The sequence below is a fragment of the Lipophrys pholis genome, assembly GCF_963383615.2.
Source record: "Lipophrys pholis genome assembly, chromosome: 1".
NCBI lineage: Eukaryota > Metazoa > Chordata > Actinopteri > Blenniiformes > Blenniidae > Lipophrys > Lipophrys pholis.
In genome coordinates, this window is record NC_137635.1 from 5,685,907 (window position 1) to 5,700,621 (window position 14,715).

At 41.1% G+C, this 14,715-nt stretch overlaps 2 protein-coding genes across 6 annotated transcripts; one reads left to right on the plus strand and one right to left on the minus strand.

The window, feature by feature from the left end:
- Nucleotides 1-798: 798 nt before the first annotated feature.
- Nucleotides 799-4,503, plus strand: LOC308119498 (putative E3 ubiquitin-protein ligase TRIML1; the record flags this gene model as incomplete). The annotated part of the gene is made up of 6 exons (XM_080479533.1): nucleotides 799-951; nucleotides 1,023-1,136; nucleotides 2,323-2,523; nucleotides 2,620-2,639; nucleotides 3,207-3,349; nucleotides 3,513-4,503. 6 exons carry the CDS (start codon nucleotides 799-801, stop codon nucleotides 4,094-4,096), a joined length of 1,215 nt encoding a protein of 404 aa, XP_080335659.1. The 3' UTR covers nucleotides 4,097-4,503.
- Nucleotides 4,504-6,344: 1,841 nt separating this feature from the next.
- On the minus strand, nucleotides 6,345-13,908 carry casp7 (caspase 7, apoptosis-related cysteine peptidase). Of its 5 annotated transcripts, none has more exons than XM_080484858.1 (7): nucleotides 13,766-13,908; nucleotides 13,318-13,430; nucleotides 10,578-10,729; nucleotides 10,358-10,486; nucleotides 9,224-9,399; nucleotides 8,897-9,035; nucleotides 6,345-8,027 (listed from the first exon to the last, which is right to left on the minus strand). In XM_080484858.1, exons 2-7 carry the CDS (start codon nucleotides 13,428-13,430, stop codon nucleotides 7,801-7,803), a joined length of 936 nt encoding a protein of 311 aa, XP_080340984.1. In that variant the 5' UTR covers nucleotides 13,766-13,908; the 3' UTR covers nucleotides 6,345-7,800. The 5 variants fall into 5 exon arrangements, with proteins under 5 accessions (XP_080340984.1, XP_080340982.1, XP_080340983.1 ...); XM_080484856.1 differs by having other exon boundaries at nucleotides 13,760-13,908; XM_080484857.1 differs by having other exon boundaries at nucleotides 10,578-10,725; nucleotides 13,314-13,430; nucleotides 13,760-13,884.
- Between the last annotated feature and the right edge of the window lie 807 nt (nucleotides 13,909-14,715).

The following is a 14,715-nucleotide window of genomic DNA, read 5'->3' on the forward strand; positions in this document are numbered from 1 at the left end:
TCTATCCACAACGATATGTATATACACACACACACACACACACACACACACACACACACACACACACACACACACACACACACACACACACACACACACACACACACACAATAAGGCTCAAATACTACAGCATGAACCCACAGGAACACCGGGAAACCACCGGGGAAATAAGTCAAAGAAGAAAAAAATAGTAAAAGAACAGGGGCCGTCAACGTGCCGTCTTGGACATGGACTATCTGAGCAATGCATGTGAAAGGTCCGGGGTCATGGAGAGCACGTCAAGCAGGCTTCAGCCAAACTCATTTAGCCATCTCAAGGAGAAACTATCCAACCGACAGTCCTGCTCAATAAATACTTGGAAAAAAAAAAGTCTGTGATGGATTGTCCAGGAGCCACGAGGCACTGTCTTCATACAAGCTGCTTCATATGTGGGTCACACACACACACACACACACACACACACACACACACACACACACACACACACACACACACACACACACACACACACACACACACACACACACACACACACACACACACACACACACACACACACCACACACACACACACACACACACACACACACACACACACAGGCATAAATCAAGAATCAAGGTCAGCGTGACACCGGTATTAATAGAGGTCTTGTGGGCTTTATGTCTAATAGGACATGAAATAACTGACATCCTGCCAGACGAGGAGCCCTCTTCCTTTCCTCTTGTCTACAATATTTAGATGCACAGTCTCTTCCTAATATAACACGGTTGTCCTGGTAGAATCACAGCGGGGGGGCTATGTGGGTGGCGGATATTCCCCCGCCCCACTCCCACACTCACTCCCACCCCCACATCGGGCCTATAAATGCGCTGGTGGCTCACCTGTGGAGCCTCATCTGCACTTCTCTACACAAAATGAGTGGCAAAGTTGAAGGGAAGACCGCAAACAACGTGAGCGTCCACTTTGTTGAGACAGAACGTTCGTGTTTCTCACCGCTTGACTTTTGCTTTTGTTTTGAAAGGAGACGATTCTGAGACGACAGCAGCAGCAGCAGCAGCAGCAGCAGCTGCAGAGGCAGAGAGACGCTGTCGCCTACAGGATGAAGAAATTGGCGGCGAAGCAGGTGGAGATAACAGTAAGTCTGTTTGAAGGTCATACGTGTGTGTCTGCGTGCCAACAGTGCACAAATGGGTTGAAATTCACCTGAAGGTCAAAAGGTTGTTTCTTTTGAAATACATGTTTAATGTGCAGTAGCAATTTTTTTTTTGCTTATTATGTATATTTTCTATCTTTTTAGTTTTTCCTAATATCATTTGGTGAGCATGCATTCTTACCACAGCGCCAGGGGTCTGCAGCCTTTATGAACAAAAGAGACACTTTGGTGATTTTTCCAACAAATAGAATTTGTCTGGAGCCACAAAACAAGATAATTATCTGAAATGAAGAAAAATAAAAAAGACATGAAGGTTATGGCTTTACATATACAAAATGAGGTTGCATTCATGAAATGTCGTCGCTTTATTTGTACTTCATTACAGTTTTATTTTTTGTCGCCATTTACAGATTTTTCCTCTTTATTCATGAATTTTCCTGCTTTATCTATTTCATGCATCTTGGCTACTTTAGCCACTTTACCTGTATTTATCTGTTTCCTAATTTACTGTAACAAGCATTTCCTTTTATTTCCCCCTATTTTCCTTTTCTTCTGTTCTTTCTTCTTTCGTTCTCTTTTTTTCAGTTTTCCATTTTTTCTTTCTTCACCCCCCCCCCCCCTTTTCTTTCTTTCTCTTTTGATATATTTTTTTCAATTTCTAAGTTTTTTACTTTCTTTCAATTGTTTGTTTTTCTTTTTTTCTGAAAAAAGCTGCACTTGCAAGTTTGATGATTTCAGTTTGACTATTCTTTCTTTTTTTCCCCATTTTGTTTTTTTTCATCTTTTTCTTTTCTTCTTCTTTTCCTGGGAAAAAAAAGCTGTTCCAGCAAGTTTAATAATTTTCATTTGACTGGTTTTCCTGCATTATTTTTGAGTAGTTTTAGCTATTATTTATTTATTTATTTAACAAGTCCAGCTATCCTCTTTCAGCAGTTTTACCTTATTTAACTGTTTTTAGCCTGGAGATTTGACCACTTAAAAAAAATACATGGTGTGCAAAAAAATAAAAATGAGGACACATTTTTTTCAATTTAGAAATAATCCTATGAAAGCTTCAGGAGGCCGCTACAGGGGAGCTGAAGAGCCACATGTGGCTCCAGAGTCGCAGGCTGCAGACCGACCAGCAAGACCAAATGTCTTGTTTCACTCATTTTTATGCTCACTTCAGAAAAAGACCAGTGAAGTGAAGGAGAAAATCAAGAAGAAGTACGAGGACATGCGACGGGTTCTGGATGAGGACCTCCGGATCACACTGACCCAGCTGGAGACGGAACATGAGGCCATGGAGAAGCTGGTGGAGCAGAAAATAGAGGACTGCTACCATCTCACTCAGGATCTGGACCAGGAGATACACAATCCCATCGCTGAGGTGAATATGCATCAGGAAAAGTCAAGTATGAGCTGTTTCCTCATCAGTGGTCAAATAACAGTCAAACTATACTTCCTTTGTTTCAATCTTTTACAGAATTCCGAGACGGAACAAAGGTACGATCATATTTCCAGAAATGATCCCCTGCTGCATAACTTACTCGAAGTGAGATGTAATGTCAGCCCACATCCTACCAGCAGATGCAAGCATATTTCTGTGGTTAGGAGGAAAGTCCATAATGGTAAAAAAAACATTTTGTGTCATTTCTGAAAAATGAAATCAACTTTTATTTATCGCTCTTTCAAATTCCCCTCCAGTAAATGTGTGTTTGACTTCCTCATCCATTCAAGATGGTTATCTTGAACTGAAATCTGATTGTGCTCAAAACAAAAGGAGAGATTTAATACTTTTGGTTGGAGACGGAACGAGTACTGTAAAGGTCTGCTCAACTACTGTTATGGTACTCAATTACAAGTACTGTACAAGTACTATGTTGTAAAGATAATTGTCACTAGTATCCATTAGATTCATTTTACCGGCAAAATTATCAATATTATTATTATCATTGGGGGGAAAAAAGCTTTTTTACTACATTAATGTCAATGTTTAATTCGTCACTTCCAGCTTTGCATATGTGCATTTCTTTTTTTTTATTGCTTCATTAGTCTTTGATGTGCCATTAGAGTTTCTGAGACGCTGAAGCTGAGCGACCCGGATCTGATCCACATGGATGAGTTCAAGAACGATCAGCTGCTGAGTCTCACCATCAACCTGCTGCTGTTCATCAGATCTCAGGTCCCCGTCACCAAGAAGCTGTTTCAGAGCTGTAAGTTCAAGACGGGGCAGGTGGAGGATGTGGAGGATCTGTACAGGTAGACTGTATTCACTCTTTAGTCCGAGGGCACACACTTTAGGTGAAGCAATGGTGTCGGTTGTGTTTGTCTCAATGATCATTTGTACTCAGGACCGATTGGTTCCGTCCTGCACAGATGCTGCAGATGTTGTCCTGGACGCCGACACCGCCCACCCGAAGCTGATCATCTCTCCCAATGGCGACTCGGCTACTTACACCGACGCCTGGCAGGAAGTACCTGAGACCCCCTGCCGCTTCGACAACACATTGAACGTGATCAGCCGGCGGCCCCTGAGTGAGGGCCGTCACTACTGGGAGGTGGACGTGGGCGGGAAGACCTACTGGGAGCTGGGGCTCACCTACCCAAGCATCCCCCGCAAGGGCAGCGAGGGCGAGGAGGCCTGCTGGCTCGGACGCGGCAGGGAGTCGTGGTGCGTGGAGTACTTCAACGGAGACTACAACGCATGGCATTGCGGCGTTCAACACGAGCTGCCACTGCTGGCAGAGAGGAGGTTCACCCGAATTGGGGTGTACTGCAGCTTCCCCGGGGGCCTGGTGTGCTTCCTGGGAGCCGACACCATGACACCCATCCACTGCTTCTGCGCCGGGACCTTCACCGACACGATACACCAAGCCCTGTGTCCCGGACACGACAACGACGGCACAAACTGGAAACCCCTTCAAATCTGTGATGCTTCCAGATCGGCTCCTGTTCTCTGACACGGTGGAGGGCCGAAGGGGGTCGTGGTGTGTTGAGGGGCGTGTGCAGGATTGGCAGCTCTGACATCCTTCTCATGTGACACGACTTCGGCTCTGGGTACGGCACATGTCCAGCAAGTCTAAATTTGCCTGGAGGAATTTCAAAAGTGGATCTATTTTAGATTTACGGATCACGTAAATCATCTGCTGTCACGCAGACTTTATTTCATGAACGGGGTGACAGAAAAGGCTTCACAATATCCATGTGTGGAAAGGCAGATGCAAAGATAAAGAATAGGAAACTACCTTTGTAAGGTCTTTTTTTTGCATTAATTTGTATTCTTGTTTGTGTCTGTCTTTCAGTCCCTCTGAAATGTCAAAAATGTCATTTCATATTTGAAATATAGAATAAAATAATCCGACATGTCATTTTGTTTTTATCAAATGTTACTTGAAATGCAAGTCAGTGGAGGAATTTAAAAAAAACTAAACAATGCCAGATTACTGATGATTACTCTTATGATGTACCGCAGTGTACTAAAAGATAAATTCAGTTGTTTGAGGCGGCCCAGAAGGGTCGACGCAACTGCAGAATTTAGCAGACGCCACAACGGAGCGCAGCGGTGGGACAAATAGACTTCATTTCCGGGGGACAATATTTTCTGACGGACTATTTTCATTACTGGAAAATTACAATTTCAACACGGATAACAACATTGTCGATTTGTGAAAACACATAATGACATTAATAACAATCACTGAGCATGAGCGTTTTATTTACGTTTCATTAAACTCTCCCGTAATTAATCCCGACTGTCAGAAAATATTGTCCCCCGGAAAGAACACCAGGTTAACTTCCGCATTTGCGTTGACCTTTCTGGGCCACCGTAGTAGCTGCATTAGTAAGATATATTCAAGTTTCAGTTCTGACTTATGGCGTTGGTCACCAATTATGTACATTTTAAATGTGATAACGTAAATTTCAAGGACATTAGTGAAGGTGCATTGTGTCGGTTTAACAGTTAAGTTCTTAAGTGCTGCTACTTTGGCTTAAGTCAGTAACTTCTCCTTCATTTCAGTTGAAATATTTTCAAATATTCAGGTTGTATTTGTGAAAACAAAGAAAATCCCATGTGCAAGAAAGACAACACACACAAAACGTACACAATAAATTCTTTATGTTTGATACAATAAACAACATTTTGCCCCAGTTTAAAAAAAAAAAAAAAAAAACAGGCCAGATTATATTCAATATAAATCATTCATACATTTTTCCAAATCTTTTTTAAAATTATTCCTGAGGACAACAGCATCTAACACCATAAAGCATTTAAAGTTTTGTTTTTTTTCCTCCCAATAAAAAATAAATTCCCTCCTTCAATTCCATTCCAAAACAAGTGGAGCAAACACTCCTTTCAGCACAGGTCGGGCACCACATCACTGATCACAGATCCTTGTGTCGAGAGGACTCAAGAGTTGTGGCCGCACTGGACAAAAGTGGCGGGAGCCAGCGGATTCACACTCCTGTCACCTATGTGCACCGTCTTCATCGTGTAACAGTGATTGGAATAATTAAAAACGACTGATAGAAAATACAAAATGGGGAAAGAGTGGCAACAGATGCAATCTACAGTTGAACTTTCGCCCCCCGAAGATTTTCTTACAAATGCAAAAACTGTGGATCGTGTAAAAACATAGCAGGAACAGTGAGAGTGCGTATTGAGGACACGTGAATTGTGAATGTTCAGACTTGTCACTGCCAGTAATAGCTGCCTCTGTGAATGACAGACTTGGGATCAATAACACTTCTGATGACCATCAGCAAAAACGTCATTTATAAATATCGCTACGAAAAATAGAACTATAGCTTTGGATTTCACCAAAATATTACAAATTAACTGCGGAAAGCATGCAATTCTGCATTTCATTTTTCAATAAAAAACGTGTCTAGAGTGTTTTTCGAATAATTTGGATTATCAAATCATTTCTAAAGCAATTTTTCAATAAAGATTGTAAAGCGCTGTGTGGGAGCAGGTTTAAAAACACTGTGATGTATTTTCAGACAATGTACAACACTAATATACAGCGAAATGATGTGGCGTGTGTGCTTCGGGCCCCAGTCAAGCTTTAGTATATATTTCCCACATTTATTTATTTCTGAAGTTGCCCAGCATTTATTTTCCCACTTGACAACAATCCTAGATAAAGATAAAATAGGGAAATACATATATCTGGTTTGACCCTGATTATAGAAATAGTGCATACTGTATTTTATGCAATGACAGTGGGTTCGGTTTTTTTTTTGTTTTTTTTTGGTAGGGCAACAAGCAAGCAAAGTTCTCTACATGATGCTGAGAGTACCTGCAAAATTGCAAATAGCTCTTTATGTTTTTCCAAACGGCAGCAGACTAAATATGATCTCAATGTACTAATCACTACACAGCAAAGGATCAAACCTTCCCAGCCACTACAGAAATTAAAATTGTACAAGGCGACATTTACCCGCTTCATGGGAACATGAAAGAACCTGAGGATGTCGGCGTGCTGCGACCAACGTGAACTCGCCGGGAAGGCTGAGACACCGAGCCGGGGGCAAAGAGCGCTGCGACATGTTCCTGCCCGGAGGAGTGTTGTCTTTTTTTCTTTTTTTTTTTGGTTTGTTTCCAAAGAGCTGACGGCTGAAAACGTGCAACGTGAATAGCCGAGAATGACCTGAACCATTTTCCAGCCGCTGTCCGCCCCCACTGAGTCTGAGGAGGAAGGAGTACGAGCCTTCGCCACAGAGCAAGTAGTAACCTGTGGCTGAATACACAAGTTTTCACATTTAAATATGATATTGTCGAGATCAATATTCAAGAAAAGGTATTCTACTGCAAGTTAAATGTTTCAAAGTTGAAATCTCTGTCAAATCTTTATATTTAACTGCTCCCGTCAGCTGATAGCTCTTCTGTTACAACTAGTTTAAAACATTTTGCTCTAAAGTGCATGTTTGACTCAAAATTAAACAAGTTTTATACCTTCCATTTCTTCCCTTTGTCTTAAACTCGACTTTGACTAGATGATGCCCAAAAAAAAAAGGCATTATTTCAAACAATCATATCTTAATTGGTTTTCTAATGAATGTCACTGTTTATGAGTCCAAACACTAATTGGACGGTTTAATACAAATTCCCAAACTCAAAATTCTATAAATGCCGAGTCAGCTTTCGCCACTTCTTTGTTTGCGTGTGTTTGTCAGGTTAACGCCCGGCTTGACCTCACATGCTGGAACATGGCGAGACCATTACTCAGATATGATTCACCGAAACCCACAAAAACTGGCAGCGAGTTTTCCTGGGTTGGAGGAATGACATAGATATTTGACGACGCCTGTCGACAAAGATCAGATCAAATGTGACGCCACTATTCTGAAAAGTAGGAAGAACCTGAAGAAGAGAAGGAAGTTTCACCATCAACACATGAACGCAGAGTGCCACTGTAAGTTATTATTGCTATTTTTTTTTTTTTTCCTTTCTTTTGTTTTTTGTTTTTTTTACTTTACACGTGGAGTGCTCGTTTTCGGGCCCAACTTCACATGCAAAAGCCATCAGTGCTCTAAAGAGTGCAGTGTCCTGCCGGGCCTGAATCATCCCTGAATGCTTTGACCGCTTAGTCAGTACCTGAAACCGTCGGTCAAGTCGTGTGTCGTCAGTCAATCACTCGGTCTGGTGCCGGAGGTGGGGCGGTCAGTTGAAATACAGTTCTTTCGTCAGCATGGAGACCACGCAGGGGATCTGCTTCTTCTCGCTGAAGCGCGGGTCTTCGGACCAGGACTCGAAGCTGGTGGCCACCATGTAGTTGACCCGCGTCAGGATCTGCATTATCTCCAGCTGCTTGCCGAACTCGTTGAGGACGTTGCACAGCGCCTGGACGAACCAGGAGCCGCGGCCGGGGTTCCTCCAAGAGTAATATCCTGGAAGGGCGATAACAACGGGGCTCAGTGGCCAACATTTATTCACAGAGACGTCAGGGAGAACTTAATTCAAGCATGAAAACAAAAGCAGCATTTCAGCCAGTAATGTGGAGGTTTGAAACAAATACATATAAATGATCTAAGTGACTTAAGTTTCTGTATTGCTATGTATACATGTAGGAATATACAGGAGTGTCTGTGTGAGTTGAAGAGCTGTTTAAAATACCTTTGTTGGTGTTTAATAGTAATTATGGATTTTATAAGAAGAAATAATTAAGTTTTCACTCCCCCTGAATTTCTTCAGACAAACATGACATGAGGTGTGTGCAGGAGTGGAATGTGGGTACACACACCCACACACACACACATCCACACACACATCCACACCCACACCCACACCCCCACACACACACGTACGTTCTGAGGTGCTTCTTATATCATGCATAGAACAAAACACTTTAAATATTCATTCATTCGACAACAAAAGATGGTTTAACATCATTCCAACTGAAACTATTTACTTTTAAATTTACATCTAAGGACCTGAGATATAATAATTTGAGCTTTTTGCAGCCTCACTGTGTGAGGCTTGAAATGAAAAGTTTTCACACCCGTCTGTTATAACACGTCAGTTAACAGAATGTGATAGTTCCTCAATGAAACTGTTATTCAGCTTGTATTGCTGCTGGTGTGGTACGATTTGTGGGAACGTTAATTAAGATATAGAGGGTTTCGGTTTCAATTTGTTCATTTGATGATACCTTGTTTGCAACGTTACACATTATCAGTAGTTCTCTTAATGTTTTTAGGAGGCTTCTGCGTTTAGATTTGATGTGATGCAAAGACCTTAAAACGCAGCGGTGGTTTACCTGGCACGGTGGAGTAGGCATAGAGGAAGTCTGCCTCTACAGGGATCTTATGTCTCGGGTTTGCGTCCGTCTCCAGGGTGTCGTTCGGCGGTCCCGAATCTGTCTGAATACCATCATCAAATTCAGAACCCCGACAAGCCTGGTGGAGTAAATGAAATGAAATTTCATTGTGATCCTGAGTAGCTTTCTCAACGTTGACCTGGTGGAGCAATTGAGAATTAGCTGTATTTACAGAGAAAGTCTCCACAGATCTCTCAACATAGCAGCTCTGGCATCACAGTCCCATAAACACACGGCAGGAAATGGAGGCGTTTTTCATCGGCGTACCTGGATGAAGAAGAGTTTAGGCTTCCCGACTAAACTTTTGCACATGTCCCCCCTGAACAGCGAGGTCATGGTCTTGATGGGCATGGCGCCGTCCGTGCCGTAGATCATGCCCTCCTCGCCGTGGCTTAGCAGGATACAGGCGAAACACGAGCTGTCACTATGGTCTTCCTCCGAGGCTGACCCGCGCACACACAAACAAACAAACACTGGACTCTTAGCTCGGATCGGGAAGCGTCAAACCGAGCCAACAGCAGGTAAAACAGCTCATTTTAACTGCAGTGTGACCGCAGATACACGCAGACTGAAGTGACCGCTGAATGTAAGATGATAAGAATAATTGTGTGATACTTCAGAAGGCTTTAGATAATGATCATCTTGAGGCAGAAATAGGAAAAAATAACACGATACTATAACTTCTATATACAAACTCAAGATATTTCAAATTCTGCTATATCAATAAAGTTGAAGGGATCAACCCTTTTACAACTCGACTGGCAGGATTTATTTAGATTTTATTAATGTAGAACACTCAAATAATGTGTGATGTGAATCTGCTCCTTTTCTAAGATAACTTCAGATTTCAATATCAGGCAGTTGTTGTTTTTTTACAGTTTGCTGTGAAACATCTTGGTGAATTTGGTTTGCGATTGAGTCTCTGTTTATCTAATTTATATAAGGACAAAAACCTTAATTCCCCTGTATTCTAGTCATTGTTTAATTTTAGGATATAAAGGATAAAAGAGTCTATTCTTGTCTGTAGTGACAGAGTATGAGTAAAATGTTTAAAATTGAGGGCATTCTACAAGTTAAAGAGTAAAAATCTAAATTAGATCTGGTTCCAAAAATGAAATATGCTGGAAATTACTTTAACATCAGCCCCACCTGCTGTCTGGAGTTGGGATGTGAAGAAAACTATAAACTGCCATATTATGGCATTTTACACCGAAAGCACAACTTAACTTACTCTTTACCTTTATTTTTCTTTACGTTTTACCTGATTTAACTACTGCCACTTTTCTTGATTTTGTAATATACAGACTGTACCCTCACTGTATTTAAACATAGACAAAGAAGAAACGTGTAAAATAAACTTAAAAGCGTCCACAAGCCACAAAAGCGGACGGCACGACTCACCCTCTCTGAGAAGACGCTCCATCTTCTCACACGTCTGGTCGTTGTAGATGCAAACGTCGAAGCCCAGGCTCTTGAAGCATTTGAAAAGCTCGCCGGCGTCTCGGTCCGTGCCGTTCCGTACATTCATCCCTGCCAGGCAGCGCCGTTAGAAGGCTCTTTCCCTCCGATAAAGTTGATTTAAAACAGGAGTACAATGTGTAGGAAAGCATGTTTGCCGTACCTGTCTTTTCATCAAAGTTTTTGTTGTTGATGATGATGCACTTCCCCACTCGCTGGTAGCTCATCTTATACTGGAATGTTGGTGAAACAATTCTGTAATGGCTTTCAGAAGAGTAGTCCTGCTCCCGCGTCTGGCCATCCTTATTCTTCTTACTAAGACAAAGCACATCAAGAAAAGTATTGTAGTACTTACAGATTGTTTAAATCATATTTAGGTTCGGCCGCTCCGTGGGAAGACAGCGACTCGTGTGGGTCGAAATAGAAAGTAATAACTGCAACAAACATGAGCACCTTGAGTGCAAATAAGCGACAAAGAAACGTCCATATTGGAGATAAAAAGCCGACGGAAAGCATTCATAAAACCAAAGAGCACATACTTTTTCAAATAAGGCATTAATTTGACGGCCAAACTTGGGGCAGTAATCCACCGCTGGGTCAGAGAAGAAACTAGAACATCTTCAGCGCAGATATCAAAAAAATCATAACCACTGGAGTGTGGATCGAGAGAGAGGAAAATCTTCCGCGAAGTGGCAATTCCCACAGACGTGCGATATTTCCATTCTTTAAAAGATCCATCCAGATAGCTAAAGCCGAAGTGGCCCATTGGGGGCTCACAGAATCCAGGCTTGTTCCAGAAGAGCCCAGTCATCATGTTACTCAAGCACTGGAACAATACATAGCAATGCAATCCACACACACACACCCATACACACACACACACAGGCTGCCCGGCCATAGTCTAATAAACATGTGATCCAGAACTTTTTCTGGAAACCCCCCCCCACCCCCCCTTTCCAAAGTGTGCCAACATACTGTACCAAACAAGCGCATGAGGCTGCGACCCCGTTTTGCTGTGGGCCGGGCATGGCCAGAAAGAGGAGCAGGTACAGGAGGCCGATGTGTCCGTCTTACCTGGGTTCGTCATTAAGCGCTACGCCACTCTGCATCTGAAATGCCTTGGTTCGGTCGTGTTGTTTTATTTATTTATTTTTTTCGCCACGCAAAAAAAAAAAAAAAGAGGAAATTCTTGTTTCTCCAGAGCTGGTAGCCTAATTTTTTGGGTTGAGTGCTAGGATACTAACATGCTCTGTACTGGATGGGAGATGGAGACCTGACTGGGCCAGCGGGTGCTGAGGACGGGGGGCAGCGCACTGTGAGCCCCCTGAGTCAGCAGCCTCGCCATCGCACCAGCTCTTTCTAAAGGCCTATTCACACGTGGGTCCTGTGCTTCGCTCCCTGCTGAGGTCAGACGGGGCAACAGGTTGCTCGTCTGCTGACAGGTACAGAATCCACCTGGACAGGCTGATCTACTTCTGAGCGCACAGGAAACCCTCCAAGAAAACCTCAAAAACTACAAGCATTTATCCACAAAACATTCCGTATTGACAAAAGTAAGATAACAAACGGTGAAAATGTCGATATATGTTTATGGTAATAAACTAACGATGGGCCTTGAAAGGTATGCGCTTCATTTTCACAAGATAATCTTGAATAAAAGAGAGGATTTCTTGATTTCTCTCTCTCTAGTAGTCGTGTGTGTGAGCAGCTTGGGCGCAGAGGAGGCGGGGTTTAGTAGCGGTTTCACCAATTACTGATTAACACTATGAGTGAATGACATACAATTCAACCAATCATTTGATGTCCGAGACTTGGGTTAAAATTGCCCAACGCCAGACGTGCTCGGTGATCTGGCTTAAAGTCAGAGATAAAGAGGAAAAGGGGTGAGTCTCTGATTATTAACTCTGTCACATTTACTCTTCTAATTTACTCGTTTGAAATGAGAAGTTTGGCTGAAAAGCTTCAGTTCCGGTTCTCCATCATAGTTATTTTTAAATTCACACAAACACAAATGTGTTCAGAATTTTGCAAATGTGTCCAGGTTTGTTCATGTTTATAAATGTTTAGATGTGCTCATATATAAGAGTGTGAAAAAAAAAGCACAGTTTATCTTGCAAGTGTTTTTTTAAATTATTTTTTAGGTACATTTCTAAAATGCTTGAAAGATAAATTGATGTGTTGTGTGAAAATACACCCGATATAACTTTTGTTTTCCCTAAACTCAGACTGTCATTTCAAGTAAACCAACATCAAAACATACATTTTCTAACAAGGACTAATGAGACTTGTATTTGTTTCCATTCTAAGAAAAAAAAAAAAAAAGACAAGATTGTTGTAATGTGGTTTATAAACTGCACTGTATTTAAATTAAATTAGTTTTTACACTGGCTGAATTTGAATAATAATGATGAAATTTGCCACCAGCCGCCACTGATCTAGAGGGTTAAAAGCCGGTATTATCTAGGCTTATGTAACTGAATTAATCCTGCTAATTTCTAGCGACCACGTCGGTTTGCAGGCTGTAGGTTTGGTTGTGTTGTGTCCATTAGGAAATCTGTTTTTAATAAAAACTTTGCCTGAAAGTTTGGCGGGCCTGATTGGAGCCTCTTACGGGCTGGTTTTGGCCCACGTTCCTTATGTTTGACACGTCTGGTCCAGACAAGGTCAGTTTCATTTTAAAAAGGACCCCCAACCCCTGTTACAGTTTGTATTTAGTCAATTTACACTGACGAATTTTTAGTTGTTTCCAAGAGAGTTTGAATACAGTCTATTTCTGGCTGAACTGAGTTTGAATAAACTCTGTTTCTGACACTGGATTTGACTGTAAGTGAAAGCTACAGTAAGTTCAGGTGTGTCCACGACCTTCCTTTAAAGAAAAGAAAACAGAAAAGGAAGCCACTCGCCTCCCGAACAGCAGGAACCTTCCTCTGCGGTCAGGTTTGGCGTCTGCCTCGTCTCCCGCCTGCTTCATTTCCTCGGCTTCACCTCCAAGTCCTCCAGGTTCTCCTGCAGACATCTGCAAAGAACACCTGGATGTAAAACACCGTGAGCGTCTCACTGTTTACAACAACTGGATGATACTTTCAATCATTACCTCAATTCACTACAAACATTAAAAGAATTTAAATAAAAAAGAAAAATGCTCACAGATGACTCCTGCAGGCTTTTTACTCACACCGATTGAATATTAAAATCGTATTATAACACATACGTGTTTAAATATTAATTTAAATCTGTTTTATTTTGTTGTTATTAGCGTGTTTGAGGCGGTAAATGAGCTAGTTTGTGCTCGTGAGAAACAAACCGAAAGAAACTTCGAGTTCAGGTGTTTTGGTTTCAACTCACACTGACTTCTTTAAGAGGAACAAAAACTTTGAACAAAACTTGACCGCAGTTCTTCTGGTTTTTTTCACCCGCTGGAGAAGAGAACAAAAAAGTTTTTGTTTCAGTTCCTCCAAGATCCGAGAAGACGAAAGTATGTCGTTCAGTCCGGCGTGCGTAATGACGTCACAGCTGGTCGTACGTAGACGTAAAAGTCATAAACATACTATATAATAGATTGAAAATAAATAAAATAAATATAGCTTTTGTAACCACAAAAAAATACCCCTTAGGTCATTTGTTTGCCTTTACTGTTTTTATTCAAGTACCCTATGGGATTGAGAATTATATACTGTGGAAAAACTGCAAAATAATGTTAAAACTGGTTGTAAAAGTGTATGTTATGATTGCAAAAATAAAGTCATAGTCAATTTTATGATTCTAATTGGAAAATGTCACAATCACCAATGATGTTTCATACTGTGATTTTGTCTATATTTTATTTCTGGATAGATAAATGTCTTATTTGCTTTAAGTGTTTTTCAAATCAAATTCAAGTCTTTCTTTCTTTCTTTCTTTTATTTTTTTCCATTTTATTCCTTGTACTGTTCATATAAGATTGTTGTAGTTCACTGAAAAAATATAAATAAACTATTTACTAAGTGCAAACACAACAGGTGACAGTCCTTTGTTTCAAATAAATGTTAAATAGAATATATAAATGGAATATTAATCAAACAAACAAAAAATACCGAATAATAAGCAGCATAAATCACAAATCATTCCAAACTAAAATTATGTTTAGACAAAGGGACTGAGAAGATTTGAACACAGTTTGATTGAGGTTATTTTTTTTATTATTATTATTATTTAATTTACTGGCGTGTGTGTGAAATTTAACAAATTAAGTTGAGAACATACACCTTCCCGATAAAGACTGTGAACATTCCCAGAAAAGGTGAATTGGTGAGTTTTCATTT